Source organism: Orcinus orca, chromosome 10 (genome assembly GCF_937001465.1).
Source record: "Orcinus orca chromosome 10, mOrcOrc1.1, whole genome shotgun sequence".
In the NCBI taxonomy this organism is placed as follows: Eukaryota; Metazoa; Chordata; class Mammalia; order Artiodactyla; family Delphinidae; genus Orcinus; species Orcinus orca.
In genome coordinates, this window is record NC_064568.1 from 69,671,704 (window position 1) to 69,689,867 (window position 18,164).

The 18,164-nt window shown below is 37.2% G+C and overlaps 1 protein-coding gene across 3 annotated transcripts in view; it reads left to right on the forward strand.

The window, feature by feature from the left end:
- Positions 1-18,164, forward strand: part of ZFAND3 (zinc finger AN1-type containing 3) — a 320,362-nt gene that overhangs the window by 98,145 nt on the left and 204,053 nt on the right. For all 3 annotated transcript variants that reach the window (XM_049715787.1, XM_033424363.2, XM_004267651.4), the window contains exon 2: positions 14,063-14,103. In XM_049715787.1, the coding sequence (XP_049571744.1) occupies positions 14,076-14,103 (28 nt within the window). In that variant the 5' untranslated portion in view covers positions 14,063-14,075. The remainder of the gene's footprint in view (positions 1-14,062; positions 14,104-18,164) is intronic.

Here is an 18,164-nt window from a genome sequence, read left to right on the forward strand (position 1 = left end):
TTAAAGTAACATTTTATTGCATGTTTTATTTTTATCTATTTTTTTAGATAAATGTAACTCGCTTCAATTATATAGCTTAGCCTGATGTCTTGCTCCCTGCGTCCAGTCTATACTAGCAGATAACCAAATTTATTCCTTTCCCAATTATTATTGTTTTACCTTGATATTTAAAAAATATTTATTTATTTATTTTGGCTGTGTCTGGTCTTAGTTGCTGTGTGAGGGCTCTTCGTTGTGGCACGTGCGCTTCTCTCTAGTTGTGTGCAGGCTCCGGAGCGCATGGGCTCAGTAGTTGTGGCGTGCAGGCTTAGTTATTCACAGTATGTGGGATCTTAGTTCCCTGACCAGGGATTGAACCTGCATTCCCTGAATTGGAAGGCGGATTCTTAACCACTGGACCACCAAGGAAGTCCCTGATTTTTTTTTTTTTTGATTGAATGTTTCTTTCCTTACTTTTTTGTTAACAATTTTATTGAGGTATAATTTATCTACCATAAGATTCACCCATTGTAATTGTACAGTTTGATGATTTTTAGTAAGTTCCCAGTGTTCTACCACCATTACCACATACAGTTTTAGAACATTTCCATCACCCTGAAAAGTTTCCTCAGGGCTATTGGTGGTAAATTTCTTTGCCCACTTCCAGGCAACTCATCTGTTCTCTGTTTTTGTAGATTTGCCTTTACTTAATATTCCACATAAATGGCATCATAATATATAGAACGCTAGCTTCTTTCACTGAGATGAGTATTTTCAAGGTTCGTCTATGTTGTAGCATGTATCCATAGGGTGTTCCTTTTTATTACTGAATAGTAGTCCATTCTATGGATAATACCACGTTTCATTTATCTATTCATTAGTTGATGGACATTTGGCTTGCTTTTAGTCTTTGGCTGTTATGAATAACAAACAGTCATGTACAAGTCTTTGTGTAGACATCTTCCTTCAACTTTTTTATTTTGAAAAATTTCAACCCCACAGAAAGGTTGAGATAAGTAGTATACTGAATGTCCATATACTCTTCACCTAGATTCACTGATTGTTAGCACTTGCTACCCATGCTTTACCTCTTTCTATAAATATACCTTTTCAGAACCATTTGCAGATACCACAACAGTTTGCCTCTTAAATATTTCAACATGAATCTTATAAGAATGAGGACACACATTTTCATACATAACCACAGTATCATTGTCATATTAAAAAAATTAGCAAGAATTTTATATCAGCTATTTTATATACATATTAAAATTTCCCCAGTTGTTCCAAAAATGTCTTCTAGAGCTTTTTTACCCCTTTTTTCTAATCCAGGATCCAAAAGTGATTTTCTAGATTACATTCGGTTGTTGTTTTTCTTAGTCTCTTTTAATCTAGAATAGTTCCTCTTCCTCTCTGTTTTTCATGTCAGTGAGGTTTAGAAAAATACAGGCCAGTTATCCCACCTTTTAGCTTTGTCTCATTGCTGTCTTATGATTTGGTTTTTTTTTTTGGTTTGTTTTTGATTTTATATATTTATTTATTTTTGTTTATTTATGGCTGCATTTAATTTAAAATGTGTGTGTGTTGGGTGGTAGGCTGAAGACCTTTTCTTTGCATATCTGTCAACTGATTTGAGAGCCATACACTTTTTCTTGTGTTCACCATGCAAATAATACATCATCTGCGATAGCGTAGCATATGCCTTCTGGAACTGGCCTTCTGGGTTGGGACCGTTACTCTACTCCTTACTAGCATGTGAACTTACGCAAGTTACTTAACTTTTCTGTGCCTCAGTTTTCTCATGTGAAAAATGCTGATGATAAAAGCACTGTGTTAGTAATTGTAAAACATATACTAGCGTGAAATGGTTAACTCATTTAAAATATCTTGCTGGTGACTGGCACATGAATGCCTAAATAAATGTTTGCTAGTTAATTGACATCCAGTTTTGGTCTCATTAATGGGGTAAGAATCTAAAGACATTTATGAAGCAATTTGAGGGCACTCTTTAGATTTTTATGATTTGTTCCTTAGTCTTTAAGTTGTCTTGCTCATGCCTAATCTGGCAGCATCGTTTTGTTTTTTTTTTTTTAAATAGCAACTTGTCTTTTAATCAAGTCAAAATATTCAACCTAGATTTCATAGAAATAATGCTTTCTTGTTGCACTTACTCGTTTAGATAGTAATTAAACTATGTGATCACAGCCACAAGTAAAATAGGTGTAATTGTAAGGCATAGACAGATTTTGGGGAAAAAATAACTGGTTCTGCAAAAACATTCAGCTCAAATGACAGGAGTGGAAATAAACCTCTATATTGGAAAACAGCTCTGCTGGCTGAGAGAGCATTTGGTACACTAACATTGGGCATGTTAGTCTGTTTTATGGAGGGTCTTAAGGGCACAGGTTAATATAGCCAGTTGAGTGGAGTCTTGTCAAGAAAACTGTTGTATTTGAAGAAGATGCTGCTGCTGCAGACTCACCATCTTAGGGCACCTACTGTAGGTTATTTCTTATGGGTCTGTTTTCTGCCAGATTACAGCCTTTCATCTTGGTTTTCTTGTGATGGTTTAGGTAGCATGTTTGTGAGAGGTGGCAAAGTTGTATGGCCAGGAGGATAGACTGACCCATGATTACCAAGTTCTTCTTAGAACAATTCAGTCATGCCTCAGCACAGGTCCTCAGCATTGGGAGAGGAGCTGTGCACTCTTAAGTTGAATTCTGTCAGATGGGTCCTGAGCTTCTGATACTTCCAGCAGAGTCTTAGATGGTGGGTGGTACACAGAACATGCTCACTAAGTTTGTGAATGGCATCAAGTTGGGTGGGATAGGTGGCTCAATAGACAACTGGATTAAAATTCAGAATATCTGATATTTTAGAAAGTTGATGAATATACATAATATGGCATTCAACAGAATTAAGACAAGATAATTTTCTTAAGGAAAGTAAATAGCTGTGGAAATTCAGTATGGATGTAGGATTGGGTTTATACCAGTGGTAGTACAAAACAGTCCCAAGGTGATAAGAAAACTAGTTAATAAATAAGAGTCATGATGTCTTTGCATTTAAAACCATTGATAACAAGTCATATAATTGGAATGGCACTTAAAGAAATCCATAGGGGCATTCCTTCACCATATTTAGTTTTTGTCACAGTGTAAGCATTAAATGAAAATCTCAGGAAAATGTTCCAGAGTGAGAAGACTGAAAAATTAGGAAAGAGTCCCCATCAGAAGGTTTTAGTAGATATATAGCCTAGAAATAATGGAGAGTTTAGTAATTCTTATTAGATTATATATGATTGTATTATTGTGTGATCATAGATTCATAGAATGTCAGAGGTCACTGGTTTAAGAAACTCATTTTGTTTTAATGGATGAGAAAACGCAAACCTGAGGTCACACATTCAAGACAGGCCCTTTCCTCTCAGGTCACTGTTCTTACCACTTACCCCTGTGGCAGCCTGTGTGTTTATTCTGATGACAAGATTATTAAAGCATTTACAATAGTAGGAAGGTTATAAAGTAAGACATTAGATATTAATGTTTTTGAGGTTTGGGAGGCAGTGAAACATGACACACAAAGAAGCAGTGGAACCTCTTGTGGTCATAGAACAGGGATACTTTATCTTATTGAGGCAGGGACAGAAAAGATGTACTCTTGAGTTTCCTTCTAGCTCTTTCTCTTTTTCTGCTGGGGGTTTTAACTGCTCAGGTTGATTACATGGAGAATTTTCTTTTGCAGACTTTAGGCAATCTTGTATTTTGTGGTGAATGACTAAAATAGTCAGGAAATGGAAATTTTAAACTTTGAACTTTCTTCCTTTTCACTGAGCATTGGACTGGGAATAAGGAGAGCAATTTCTCTTCTGTTGTCACCTTTCATCCATTTCTCATCTAGATTCATGGTAGGTGTGATCCCAGTCCTTTCACCTGCCCCAACCCCCACTCCCCCCGCCCCAAGAATATCCTGGTAGACTGATGTAATATATGAAATGTTTAGAATTTGAACAAGATGAAAGGTGCTATTGAAGTACAGAAGACATTTTTTTTGATGTCAGTGACGGTAACTGCACATTAAAAATATTTTGTTTGTATACTGCTGGATATTACTTTCTCTTCCTCCATATTTAGTGGATACTCTTTTGGTACCTGAGTCTTAACTGAATGACATGAACTGAAATGTTACATCTTGTAGATGTCTTTTTACCTGGATGTTTTCCAGCTGTTAGAAGCACGTTACGCTTTTCTTTCTTAGCTGTACAGTACCTGTGTTAGCCTGTTTATTAACCTTGCAGCTTGAACCCTTGTAACTATCATCTCCCAGGTTTATGTCTCATTTTCTGGCAAAGAAAGATCTAATAATAATGTGTTAGGTTTACTTTTCATCTTTTATTAAAATTATCCCGTGTTTGATCTGATTTTCCTTAAATATGGATAAGTGAATGCCTCTGTTCGCAAGCCTAAATTGTCTTAATAATAAGAGTAGATAAATGCACACTTCACCAGGATGAAGCAGAAATATTTGTCACTTGGGTAGGACAGGTACATATATAATTCTTCAGTAGTTTTTATGTAATGATGGTTGCAAAGATGATGGAAAATGCAAGGCTCACTATTTTTTCTTAGAAGTGGTTCTTTTGTATAATTATTAACCCATTACGGAAGTTTCGTAGCCAGTTAATTATTTTGATCACTATTCAGGTGAAAACATTCTGACTTCCATAAATGTAGTGTCTCCTAACCCTCACCTATTTGCAGCAGCACCATGGCTAGCCAGGAGAAAAATAAGGACAGGGAATACCTCACTGTTCTCTCTCTCTTAAATTTTCTGTTCTCAATTTAATTCTCAGGTATCTGTTTCTATACCAAATGGTTGGGAAATCTTCTGTGTGTTGTTTTCAGAGCAGCATAAAGAATTCCTTTTGTAATGAACCAGTAATAGTACCTAATGTGTAGAATTTTAAAAATTGTTTTTTGTACCAATAATACTTTATTGAGCTATAATTTATATACAGTAAAATTCACAATCTTATATATATAATATAGTGAATTTTGACAAATATACACACTTATGTAGTCACCACCAGATCAAGATACAGAGCATTTGCATCACTCCAGAAAGTTCACTCTTTCACTCAGTGTGAAAGTTCACACTTTCACTCAGAAAGTTCTAGAAAACTTCCAATAAAATGGATAGGAATAGGGCTTCCCTGGTGGCGCAGTGGTTGAGAGTCCGCCTGCCGATGCAGGGGACATGGGTTCTTGCCCTGGTCCGGGAAGATCCCACATGCCGCGGAGCGGCTGGGCCCGTGAGCCATGGCCGCTGAGCCTGTGCTCCGCAATGGGAGAGGCCACAACAGTGAGAGAGGCCCGTGTACCGCAAAAAAAAAAAAATGGATAGGAATAAATTAGGGGAAAAGTTTAATAATCAGCTCGTATGCAGTTTCTTTAAGTAACTGGCCAGCAGTGAGCTTAGTCTTCTTTTTTCCCCTGCTGTTTTCTCTACTATAAAAGTGAATTCTGCTGAGCATTATTTTCCTCCAATACAGGGTTTGAATTTCCTAAAATATTACGTATATTTGAAAATGAAGAGATCCAGATATAAGGCATTTCTCCATCTTCTCAATAGGAAAAAGAAGTGTTTTGGTCAACATAAATATAGAAATTTTTAGGGGTATAGATGAAATAATTAAAATGTTAAATAGTTAATTATAATAATTGCATATATATATTAAAAAATCTTTTCTTTAACTTTTTCATTTTGAGATAATTTAGATTTACATGCAATTGTAGAAAAAGAATAATACAGAGAGATCTCCTATATTCTTCTCTCAGTTTACCCCAGTAGTAATTGCACATGCATATTTAAGAATAGGTTATACTATCAAGTTCCATGTATTTGAATTTATTCCTAATATACATTTAAAGATATTACTTTCCCACAGTCATTTTATGAAACAGTTATTTGAATGCTCCACATCTTCACAGCCATGAATGTCTTTAATATTTATTTACTGAAACCACATTTAAAGGTATTGGCCCCGTTTTTCAGTTATTTACTTCCTTACAAGTTGTTTGAGATATGGAGCATTTAAAGAATCTGTAAATGTTGCTCTCTGTAAGTTTTATCTGAAGCCACAGAATTCATTCATATAACATTAGGAGAATTGCCATCATTTTGATGTTATTTGTGATCTTCCTAACTTTCCAAGGTTTTTTTTATTGCATTTCTTTCTAAATGATCTTCAGAGGCCTTTTTCAGGTGGCAGCTACCTCTTGTAATTGTGACATCACACTCCAGGAATAAGTACTTAATCTGTGTTTAAATCTGTATTTTACTCCCTTTTGAAACTTGTTTGGTGTAATAACTTTGACAAAGCATCCAGCGCTAGTGTTATGTGATGTTTTTCCAGACTTCAGTGTTTATGCCCAGAGATGAGAACTTCCCTGTCTATGCCCAGAGATGAGAACTTCACTGTCTTGCCCCTTTCACAGACTCTGACTGGATGGACGTCCCTGGGAGTTTGATTCCATTGGTAGGGTCTTACTCTTTTGGAATCCCAAATGCCATTCCCCTGGGCATGACTGCTCGCTTGGAGTTTTCACTTCAAGGTTTTTGGGAAGCCTTTTCTTTTTTTTCTTTCTCCCCTGTTTGTATTTAATATAAAATTATTGATGCCTACTTCAAAAGTAAGGATTTAATTGTAAAACAATTCCTGCTTCTTGAAGGATAATTTTAGGGAAGAAAACCTTTCCTTATGTTTGGGCATATATGGTAAGACAGCTGCAGCCACTGTATACAGTATGTGTTAGAATTGATAGGGTCATTAAGTTTCTCTTATGTGGAAAAATTATTTGCCATTTTTATTCAGTTCATTGTATTTTTTTCTCCTGCATTTCTACAAAGGATTTACGTTTTAATATTTCTTCTTCTTTTTATCAGTTTATTGATGGCCATGCCTCATTTTGTTTTAATCGTTAGGTAGTGCTGGGCTAGCCTTTTAGTAATGTGTACAGGGCCACAGATGATAATGTGACTTGTTTTACATCTGTATATCTTTTTAGTGCAGGGACTTAAAACAAAGAAAACCAGAGGTGTGTGCTATGTCCTTCCTGTCCTTGAATTTGGGTAGAAAATGTTAAGACACGGTTCATTACAGTACCCTACCTGGAATCTAAATTATTACAGTGAAATTAGCTTTTAAAGTAGCATGACCCATATTGCTTACATTCTAGCAACTAATCCCCCTTAATAACAACTCCATCTTTTCCTTTGTAATATTCCCTTAAAAAGAAAACTTTGCAGATATTGTCCGAATGATTTAGAGTGATGTATAACAATTCAGACAGGCTGGATGCACTGTTGAAAGCCTCCTTTGTCATTGCCTGCTAGGATGTCATCTGTTTGAACTGGCCTTTTTCTTGTTTGCCTGGGGTGAGCAAAGAGTGATGATTTAGTAGAGTTGTTTGCTGCTTTCTAGCTGTTGTAGGAAGTTAAGACTTTCTGGCTTAACGTGTATGAGGTGGCACGTGGATTGTTACTAGTCTTTAATCATCTAATCTTACTTCTAAGGTGACTGGAATGGCTTTTAGAGTGGAGGAGGCATTGTGGTTTGTTTTATTCCTTCTCTTCCTTTGCATGTATATGCACATCCCTGCCCAGCTCCCCTCTCCTTCCTCTGGATTATTGAAGGAGATTGAATTAGGAAATGTGACTCGTTGGTTTTTACAGATTGGTTTTCTTCATTAAGAAGGAAATCCCTGTGTAGTCTAGGTTTTTAAAAATGTTATGATCCATGCCTTACCTAGAGAAATTTAGGGTGGAATGGCTGGAATGGCTTGGCATAGTTATGTATTGGTACTTTTGTTTTTCCTTTTGACTCCTCTTTATTTTTTTTGTGCCTCAGTTTCTTCCTCACTGATACGATGACAGGGTTGTTTTCTATTTCCATATTTGTATTAAAATATTTGGGGGGGGACCTGGCATGTATGCATTTTTCTGAGTGGTGAGAGTTAGTAGTGTTGTATGAATGTCAAGAAAATGCTGTAAATAAAATGTTTTTAGAATTCTCAGAAATTAGGAATGTTCTTTTAATTCCTTGAGACAAACTAGCTGGAAGATTAATTTATTTTTCATTAAAAAAATTAATATCCTTCAGAATTAGAATTTTTTTTAATTTCAGAAGAAAACACATGATTAAAGCAGGATAACCATTTCTCCCATTAAACAAAGATTTGAAATTAATTATTTACTTAATGTTGGTCGGAGTGTATTGAAAAAAATACTTTCAGATGCTTTTGATGAGTGTAAATTGGTAGAACTCATCTGGGAAGTAATTTGGCAGTATTTACCAAATCATACTTTTTCATCTCAGTAATTCTCCTTTCCAGAGTCAGTTTTTTTTTTTTTTTAATTTTATTTATTTATTTATGGCTGTGTTGGGTCTTCGTTTCTGTGCGAGGGCTTTCTCTAGTTGCGGCAAGTGGGAGCCACTCTTCATCGCGATGCGTGGGCCTCTCACTATCGCGGCCTCTCTTGTTGCGGAGCACAGGCTCCAGACGCGCAGGCTCAGTAGTTGTGGCTCACGGGCCTAGTTGCTCCGCGGCATGTGGGATTCTCCCAGACCAGGGCTCGAACCCGTGTCCCCTGCATTGGCAGGCAGATTCTCAACCACTGCGCCACCAGGGAAGCCCCCCAGAGTCAGTTTTAAAGTTACCAGCCAAAGATCTATGACCAAAGACTTATGTCCAGAAATGCTCATTATAGCAATATTTATAATAGAAAAAATCTGGGGAAAAGATTAAACATTCAACAGTAAGAGAGTGACTATAGTGTTAGTATGTAATGGACTATTACAGAGCAACAAGAATATTTTTGGAGAATATTTAATGATATGGGAAATATCACTAAACATAAATATAAAATGAAATTTACATATTTTAATTATATATTTTTGGTGAGTTTTGTATTTTATATATACAAAAGAAAATATGCAACGTGTATGTTATAAAGCATACATGTGAACATACCACACAACTTTACCAGTACTGTTAATATAATAAATTCTTATTACATATATCCATAAAGATAAAAAGGCATTATTTCAGAATGTTAACAATTCTTATGTTTGGAAGAAGGATTATGAGTGATCTTTGGCTTTTGCTTAAATGCTTCTGTTCTTTTTCTAAATTTTGTACAAGGGACATGTATTTTCAAAACCAGAAAATATCACTAAACATTATTTATTGAAAGAAGAAAAAAATTTAAGCTGGATTCTTTGCAACTCCATCTCATGGGAAAGAAAATTCTGAAAGTGTCTGCCACCTGTTATCTCCTGAGTGACAAATCATGGCCAGGTACAGAGGGTGGCATTATCTACCATTTATAGATATTACAGTGTGACAGAGCTCCTGAGAGATGACAGGCTGACAGCGACAGGAATTGTGGATGCCGTGTCTTCTAGGAGGTGTTTGAATGACCTTTACAAAATATATATTAAAAATTTACTTAGAATTTTCATGGTTCATGCCTTCAAGAGAGGATTCATTTTTTCACTTAACAAGTATTTATCGGGTGCCTGTTAAGTACCAAATGAGGGTCCAAGAGGGTATTTGCTCTTATGATACTTATATTCTGGCGTTGAAGGATAGTCAACAAGCAAACAGGCCAGTGGTGAGGTATCAAAGAATGAGGTGTTGTGAACAGGAAGATGAGTGATTTAAATTGGGTGGTCAGGTGAAACCTACTGAGAAGGTTTGAACTAGGACCTGAGTGACAAGAAAGAGCCAGTCCTACAATGATTTAAGAGTAGAGGGAACAGCATGGGCAAGAGCTCTGCAGTGCGTTCTACAAACAGATAAAAAGGTGAGTATAGTTGAAGTGTGGTACGTGAGAGGAGCAAAAGACAGAACATGAGAGGACTTAAGGCTTTAGTTAACAAGTTTGAATTTCATACTAAGTGCCATAGGAGGGCTTCCCTGGCGGCACATTGGTTAAGAATCTGCCTGCCAACGCAGGCGACACGGGTTTGAGCCCTTGTCCAGGAAGATCCCACATGCCGGGGAGCAACAAGCCCGTGCTCTGCAACAAGAAAAGCCACCACAATGAGAAGCCTGCACACTGCAATGAAGAGTAATCCCCGCTCGCTGCGACTAGAGAAAGCTCGAGTGCAGCAATGAAGACCCAATGCAGCCAAAAAGAAAACCAAACCACTAAAATATAAATGCGACAGGAAATTGGCATTAAGAAAGAAAATAGTATGATATAACTTTAAAAAAAAAAGATTACCCTGGCTGCTATGTGGAAAATCGTTGTCAAGGGTCAAGTATGGGAGTGGGAAGACCAGTAAAATGTCATTTACAGTGACCTATGTAAGAGCATGGTGGCCAGAGTAGAAGCATTGGCAAAGGAGAGAAGTAGATAGATTTAGGTCTATTTGAAAATAGAGCCAATGGATCTTGCTCAGTACTGTGTATGAGAGACTGCAGGAAAGAGGGAAATCAAAGTTGGTGTTTTGGATTTTGACTTGAGCAACTTGGAGGAAGCTGTTTGCTATTTATAAAGGTGGACAAAATGGGTCAGCGGGTTTTGGGGGAATATTGAATGTTCTAGTTTGAAATGTTGTGACTGAGCTGCATGTAAAGATGTCAAATAGGCAGTTAGATGTATGAGTTTGGAGCAAGGTGAAGAGGTTTGGGATGAAGGTAAACAATTGTGAGTCTTTAGTATATAGATATAGTATTTAAAGCCATGGGACTGTGTGATATCACTAAGTTGGAAGTAGGGATAATGAGGACCCAAGTCCTGGGACCTCCAATTATAAGGCCTTGACAGTGGAGGAGGAGCCAGCAAAGGTGGCTAAGAGGGAGCTGTTATGTGGGAGGAAAATGGGGTGGAGGGTAGGGGTAGATTTGATCTGGGATCTGAGTGACAAGGCAAAAGTAGAGAGTTTCAAGAAGGATGGATCTAGTTGAATGGTGCTGAGAGAGAGGGAGTAAGATGAGATCAGGGTCATAACCCTGTGTATCAGTTTTCTGGGGCTGCAAATTACCACAAATTTGATGGCTTAAAACAACAGAAATATATACTCTTAAGTTTCTGGAGCCTGGAAGCCCCAAATCTGTCAGAACTGCCTTCCCTCCAGGGGGCTTTAGGGAAAAATCCTTTCCTTGCCTCTTTCTGCTTCCAGTGGCTGCTCCAGTATTCCTGGGTTTGTGACCACATTCCTCCAGTCTCTACCTCCATTTTCACATTGCCTTCTCTCTGTGTGTTTCCAAACTTTCTTTTCCTCTCACAAAAACACTTGTAATGCCATTTAGGGCCCACCTCAATAATACAGAGTAAGCTCAAAATCTTTAGCTTAATTCTTCTGCAAAGACCTTTTCCCCAAATAAGATAAATTCCGGGAATTGCAAATTTCAGGGATTAGGATTTGATATTTTTGGGCAGCCATTATTCAACCTATTAAACCTTGGTTTTAGAAACATGGTAGCCATTGGATATCTCAGTAAGAGCAATTTCTCTGGAACATTGGAGATATAAGAGAATCATATCTACCTTTCATGCTTGTGGCCACATAGAGAACTCTATTTAGTCTACCCCAAGACTGTGCAGGTGGATCACACTGCGTTTTTTGGTGGTTGTATGCCTGTGGTTAGCTTCAAGATTTACATGTTGAACATGAGAAAGGAGCAAAGTTCTCAGAAGCCTCTGCCATTTTTTTCACATTCAGTGTTTCTGACATATGTGATCCAAGTTGGCATTACCAGTAGCTATTACTTCTATATCCAAAATCTGGTTCTTTCAGATTTTAGACAACATCTCTGTTTTGATTAATAATATCAATATCTGTATTATTTCTTTTGTAACCTGACTGATGACTGTGTTGCTGAAAAGTTCTTACTCAGAAAGTAGAATAGATGTCATCTAGGTAATATATAGGTATAGCGGGCATTTAAAATACATCAGCCATCTGAAGAGAGATAATGGCAAGTCGAAAAAGTTGCTCTTGTATTTTGCCGTTTTTTCTTACCAGCTTTGTGAAACACAGATGTTAAAACTGGCACACTTGGTGCCCAGCTGCCCTCAGTAATTCTCTGCAGGCTGTCCATGATTCCTGCTGGATCATGGGGAGCAGCGGAGGATAAACAAGTTATCTCTGGCTCTCTGTGGCACTGCATGGGCAAGAGATAGCGACCACATCAGGAAGAGGCCTTCCTCCCTGGGGGTAGTTCTAGCAACAAAGGAATTCCTTCATCCCCAGTTCTTCCTTGAGTTGGAACTGAAATGACTGGCAGCCTTGGGTCGCTTCCCTGTGTATATATATGTGTATTTGGAGGGTCGGGCAGTAGTTGTGCTTCCTCCAGATTAAAGGCTGTACTTTTTCCAGGAGCTGCCTTGATTACCGTAGATTAAATCTTGGTTGTGGGACCATTCTCCCAAACCACCAGAGTGTGTTCATCTAAACTTCTGTATTGAGGCAGAGGCCCTAGTTTGGCATGGTGAAAACACAGGGTTTGGAATTAGACCAGGTTCATCTACTTACTAGTTCTGTAACTTTGGCAAGTTATATACCCTCTTGGAGACTCAGTTTCCTCATTGGTAAAATGGGGTCGAAGGCATGTGCTATTATGCTTACCACGTGGTAGGCTTGTAATAAATGTTAGATGCCACTGTTAATACATCTCTGTCTGTTTTTTTCATTTTTATTCATTTTGTTGATACTTAAATTTCCTTACTGCCTTTGATGTCTTTATATTAAGCAGACTTCTAAAGAAAGATCCACCTGTTAACATAGCATCTCTTTTGGGAAAGAGAACTAGTGATCCCTCCTGCCTCCTCTCCCACCCCCCCCCCTCATTTTATCACCCTATGACAATTACTGACAGTTAGATCTTGGGTCCCAGTACATTGGAAGACAATCATAGTCATCAGGGAATACTTCCCGAGGGAGGCTTTCATTAATTGTTAAATTAACTGTGGAGGGCAGAAGACTGTTGCCATATTCCATGTGTAGGAGTGGCTCTGGGAAGACTCAGATGTTGGGAGGGGAGTTGCTGAGGAATGAAGCTGTAGATAGGTCAGTTTACTCAAGAAAGAGTATTCTAGGAGGCTTTTGTAGTTAGGGTGGCCTTTGGAGTTAGCTCAGACCTTAGGTAAGATACCTCTGCAGTTAGTTCCCCAGCTGTGTGACCATGGGCAAGCTGCTCACCTGTTAAATGAGGATGACTGTATGTCCTTGATTTCGAAGACCACTCAATTTAATAACATCTTGGAAGGAGGTGGTGGAAACATTTCCGCATTAAATTATTCATCACTTGTAGCCAGTGGTATGATATTTCCTGGTTGTAGAAATGTTTATGTGATTTTTTTAAAAGGTGTATTTTAGAAACGAAGCAATCTGGTAATGCCCAGTTTCAGGAATGTTGGGAAGATTAATAAGATAATGTATGTTAAGTGCCCATCCAAGTTAGTACTCAGTGAATTGTAGTTATTATTAACAGATGAAAGGACATGAAAAATAATTTGATTGGGAACATCTGAAGAAAGAATTTTAAATGGCAAGGTCATAATATGACCAGGATCTGAAATCGGACTGGAATGAGGGGAAAGAGGACAAAAGGTCAAGTAATATTATAGAGGTAATTGAGTGTGTAAATAAGGAGCAAGTTTCACCTCTTTACAGACAAAATTTTCCCTTTTTTAGTGATGAGTCTGTGGTGTATGTTCTAATGTAAACAGAGGGAATGTGGCAATCATGTGGGATAAATTCACTCCTCTGTTATCTTCTGGGCATATTACAGTATTCCTGAACTTGCCGCATATAAGCTGCTAGTCACAAAAAAGAAAGCATTGACTAACTCACAGATAACAAACAAAAAAGCATTTTATTTTTGTTGTTTTGTTTTTGTTTTGTTGTGGGGGAGGGTGGCTAGCTGGTTAGGGACTTCTCATTAGTTTATTAGTTCAGTTGCCTGGCCAGGAAATTCTTTGCCTATGTTTCAAACATCTTTATGTTTTGATTAGAGTGATAACTGAATTTTTAGCTCTTCTTTCTTTTCTTTCTTTCTTTTTGCCCCAGGTCCAGCAAGACTATGAATCTCTGTTCCAAATGCTTTGCTGGTAAGTGCAGAAAAAGGGTTTTAAATTTATTTTCTTCTTTTGGTTGTTTTTAAGGCTGTCTAAATTATTTTAAGACTGTCTACCCTTTTTTGGGTTTATGCATGGGGTTTTATTTGCTTGTGTGTGAAAGCAGTTTCTCGTCACTAAGTTGCTTCATATACTTGCTTAGGACTGTTGAAACAGTCTTCCCTGAGTGAAATGAAATCTTGTGTGTACTTGTACCAAACAAACTTTCCTCAGTTTACAGTTGTTGGCATATAGTGCAATTGTAAACACTTGTGTTGTAGTAGGGTAAAATATATATGTTCATCTCTGATCTTGATTTGAATGATTAATGGTGAATGTTGCTTTTACCAATGAGAATACAAGAGAAAGAATATTTTCAGCTTGGAGTCAGGAAGAGAATAATGCTGAATTAGGCTTTCTAATCCAATCCCTCAATGAAATCACCTTGGGTAAGTCACTTAATCTCTTTGGGCATTAGATTCATCATTTGTAACATGAAGGGCTTAGGCTTGATGTTTGACAAGGGCCTTTTCCACCCCCTAAATGCTGATTGGTTGACTCCTTGAATTATGACTCCTTAATGAAGTTAAAACCTTCAGGTGTTTTTTTAAAAGAACTTCACATCTAATGATCTTACGTAAAATAATTAAGTCTTACTAATTAGGATATGTTTAAGTTTCATTCTTTATTACTTTTTATTACTTTATTGTTTTGTCTAAGACAAACCTGGACACAAGTTAAAGTGGTAAGGACAGATTTTAATCAGTAATATACCGCTGCAGTAGGGAAAAGACTTGTGCAGAGGGAAATGGGCATTTTAAAGGGAGAATGAAGGAGTAGGGGAGGGGCTGCTAGCTTGGCTCAGTATAATCAGGCGAGTAGAAAAATCACAAAGGATTGGTTATTGTAAATGAGACTGGCAGGGTCTGTTGGTTGACAGTTATTGAAGTTAGGAAAGTTAGGATTTTATCCTCCTACAGAGATAGAGATTGAGACCCTGTTCTTCCTGATGATTACATTTAAAGGAATGGCTTTCATGTCCTTGAGAAAGATACTCCTGAGTGATAGAGTTGTAGGAGATACACATATACATCTCAAAGGGACAGAGGAAGGGTTTACAATTTTAAACCGTTTTTAGTAAATGCTCTAAGATAGGGTAGTCAGGGGCCTATAGTCAGCTGTTTGTTGGAACAAATCTTAAATTCTTTTGGCAGCTTTGAGCTTTCTCAGACAGGCACTTTAAGAGGGACTAGGATCACCCTAGGGAAGGGGCCTTAAGCTGTCTGAAAACTGTGTTAGTGGTTGTTTAAATCTGTTAATGTGGGGGGATCTGAGTGTATAAAATGATTTGTGTTGGGAGTCGGTAGTTTTTTTAGGTCAAGGTTGAGGCCTGGTAGAGAAGAGGGCTCAGAGGAGCCTGGCTGGAATTTGGTCAAGGAGAGAATCTTTGGCAGTTTTCATCTTCTGTTCATTGTGCTATTTGGACAAGGAAATGATCATAGTGTAAGCTTTAGACCTTTATATTTATGCCACAACTAGGGGATAGGTTGATGGAGTTGGGAGGGCTGGGGAATCTGGCAGTTTGTATCTGTTAAAGGTCTGGAATTTGTCAAATACTTTAGGTTTTTAAAAGAAAAAATACTGGTAAGTTTGGTTTTTATCCCGCTTTTAACAGAATCTCTGCCATGTTAAGTGAATGTATTGTGCTTTTCTTACTTTGCATATCTACCATTACAGATATGAAGAAATGCTTCCTCACTGAGAGTTTATATATATGTGTAGTAAAGATGAAGTAGCAATGAGAGAAAATGTATATTGTGTGTCTGTCTCCACACGCGTATCTACAATTACAGATATGAAGAAATGCTTCCTTACTGATGAGAGTTTATATGTATGAGTAGTAAAGATGAAGTAGCAATGAGAGAAAATGTATATTATGTGTCTGTCTCCACATAGAACTAGTTCCCCCTGATAATTCGGTAAAGCATGGCTGTGGGCGAAGCCAGGCACCTGTGAGTCAGGTGGCTCACATCAGATACTCAAAGAACTGTCTCATGTCTCTAAATAAATATAAAGTTAAAAAAAGTATCAGCGAAGATAGTTCAGCCACGGTCTTTGCGTTTCTTTGGACTTGCTACAGTTTTATTTTCTATGGTTATCATTATTTATTGTATCTCTGGTGGTCTGTGTCCATTGACTCTTTACACAGCTTAGTTATTTTTGCTTTTAAAAATATTAAGAGGATATTTTCAAGTGTGTAAAGAAAATACTCTCTCCTTCCTTTATCTTTGCCCCAACACTCCTGATTTCCCCAACATCAGTTGAAAGGAATGACTTGTAAGTAACGTCCTGCTTGCTGAAGCAGCATTTTTGGTGTTCTTTTTGAAATTCAAGAGAAAAAAGATCATTGAACTTTAAAGATACATTTGTGCGTTTTGTTTCTCTATGAAGATAGGGAGAGTATAGAAATGCATTGTAGCAGAGGCATGAGATGTGAAAGACAACATGAAGATTACTTTGGCCAAAGCCACTGTGATTTTAAATAGGCTTTTAAAGTGTACAATGTACTTTAAAACGTGGAAAAATTAAAAATAGCTATTGTGTACCATTAGGTTAAAGAGATTTTTCAGGATTCCTTTTTAAAACTATGGTGGAAAAGTGAGTTTGTTATAACTTGTTTACATGAAATTGAATGAAATGAGTAAAAACATGTTTAAAGTCTTGTCTAGTTTTGGCTTTTCTACCCCCTTTATAATATTCTACCTATCATGCTATTCTGTTTTTCATTAAACATTTCATATTGTTTTTCGTATGACTTTACTAAAAGAATCAGTAAATATCTATATATCTATAATAGAACAAAATTTCATGACATGGTACTAATAGTTATATTAGGGTGATATAAACACTTACTGGTTGAAACACTACTTTTTAATGCAGTTTTTCAAACTGTGGGTATTGTGATTAATTAGTGGGTAGAGAAATCAATTTAGTGGGTCATGATCCACAATTAAAAATTGATTACAATAGAAAACAGTCTGAATGCATCACAGATATTAAGGGTAAGTATTGTTTGTAAAACTTTTGTTTGAGTTACACATTATTTTCATTTATATGTGTAATGGGTTGTGATGTAAATATATATTACTGTGGAGTATGGTTTAAAAAATTTAAAACCACCAAATTGCAGAAATTCACTGGAAAGCCATTGAGTTACTTGAGATCTCATTTTCTTTGCAGAATAGGGCATATTTCCTTTCTGTCTTTAGGCAAGGTGTTAACCAACTGATTTCTTGTGATCTTTGTTCATTCTGAGCTATTGACTTATTTGGATTATACGATTTTCTGTGTGAAAGCATGAACTAATCCCGATTGCCTACAGCTGTGTTAAGAAGCTATCTGAAAGGTCAACCATAGCATCTAAAGGGTGGTCTTGCCTCTTAACAACCATAGAAATGCCTGGGGTATTATTTTCTGTTTGAGTGCAAACCCAATTTTTGAATTTGTGAGTTTTAGTTACCAACTGGTCTGGATATTTAGGGACATTTAGTACCAAATTCACAACGACCTCCTGTACTACTGTATTGAAGCCCAGCTATCATAAAGCAGTGCTTTTCACAGAATGGGTTTGCTAAATAAAAGTGTGTAAGACAGAAACGTCAACCAGGATGATCACAAGGTGGGGAAGGCAGAAATTTTAAAGCACTGACTGAAGTAACACCTCTAGCAATGTGGCATTATCTCTACCACCCTTGGAAATGCTTGCTGTGGGGGACAGAGGGGTCTGGTCACTAGGAAGTAGCTATAATCCATAGACCATTTTTTATACTTTATAAGGGAGTGAGCTTGAAGATAGGTCCCAAGGGATGGAAGATTCTTTGAGTAGCACTGATGACAGATGCTTATCAGAAGACAAACTTAACAAGTGCTCAGTGTAAAAACAATCAGTTTGGTCTTGTGGACTTTTAGACTGTATGTATATGGTTTTTAATAATTTTCAGCAATTTCTTTAAAAAACGGACACTAAAATGTCTTATTTATTGACTGAAAAAAGT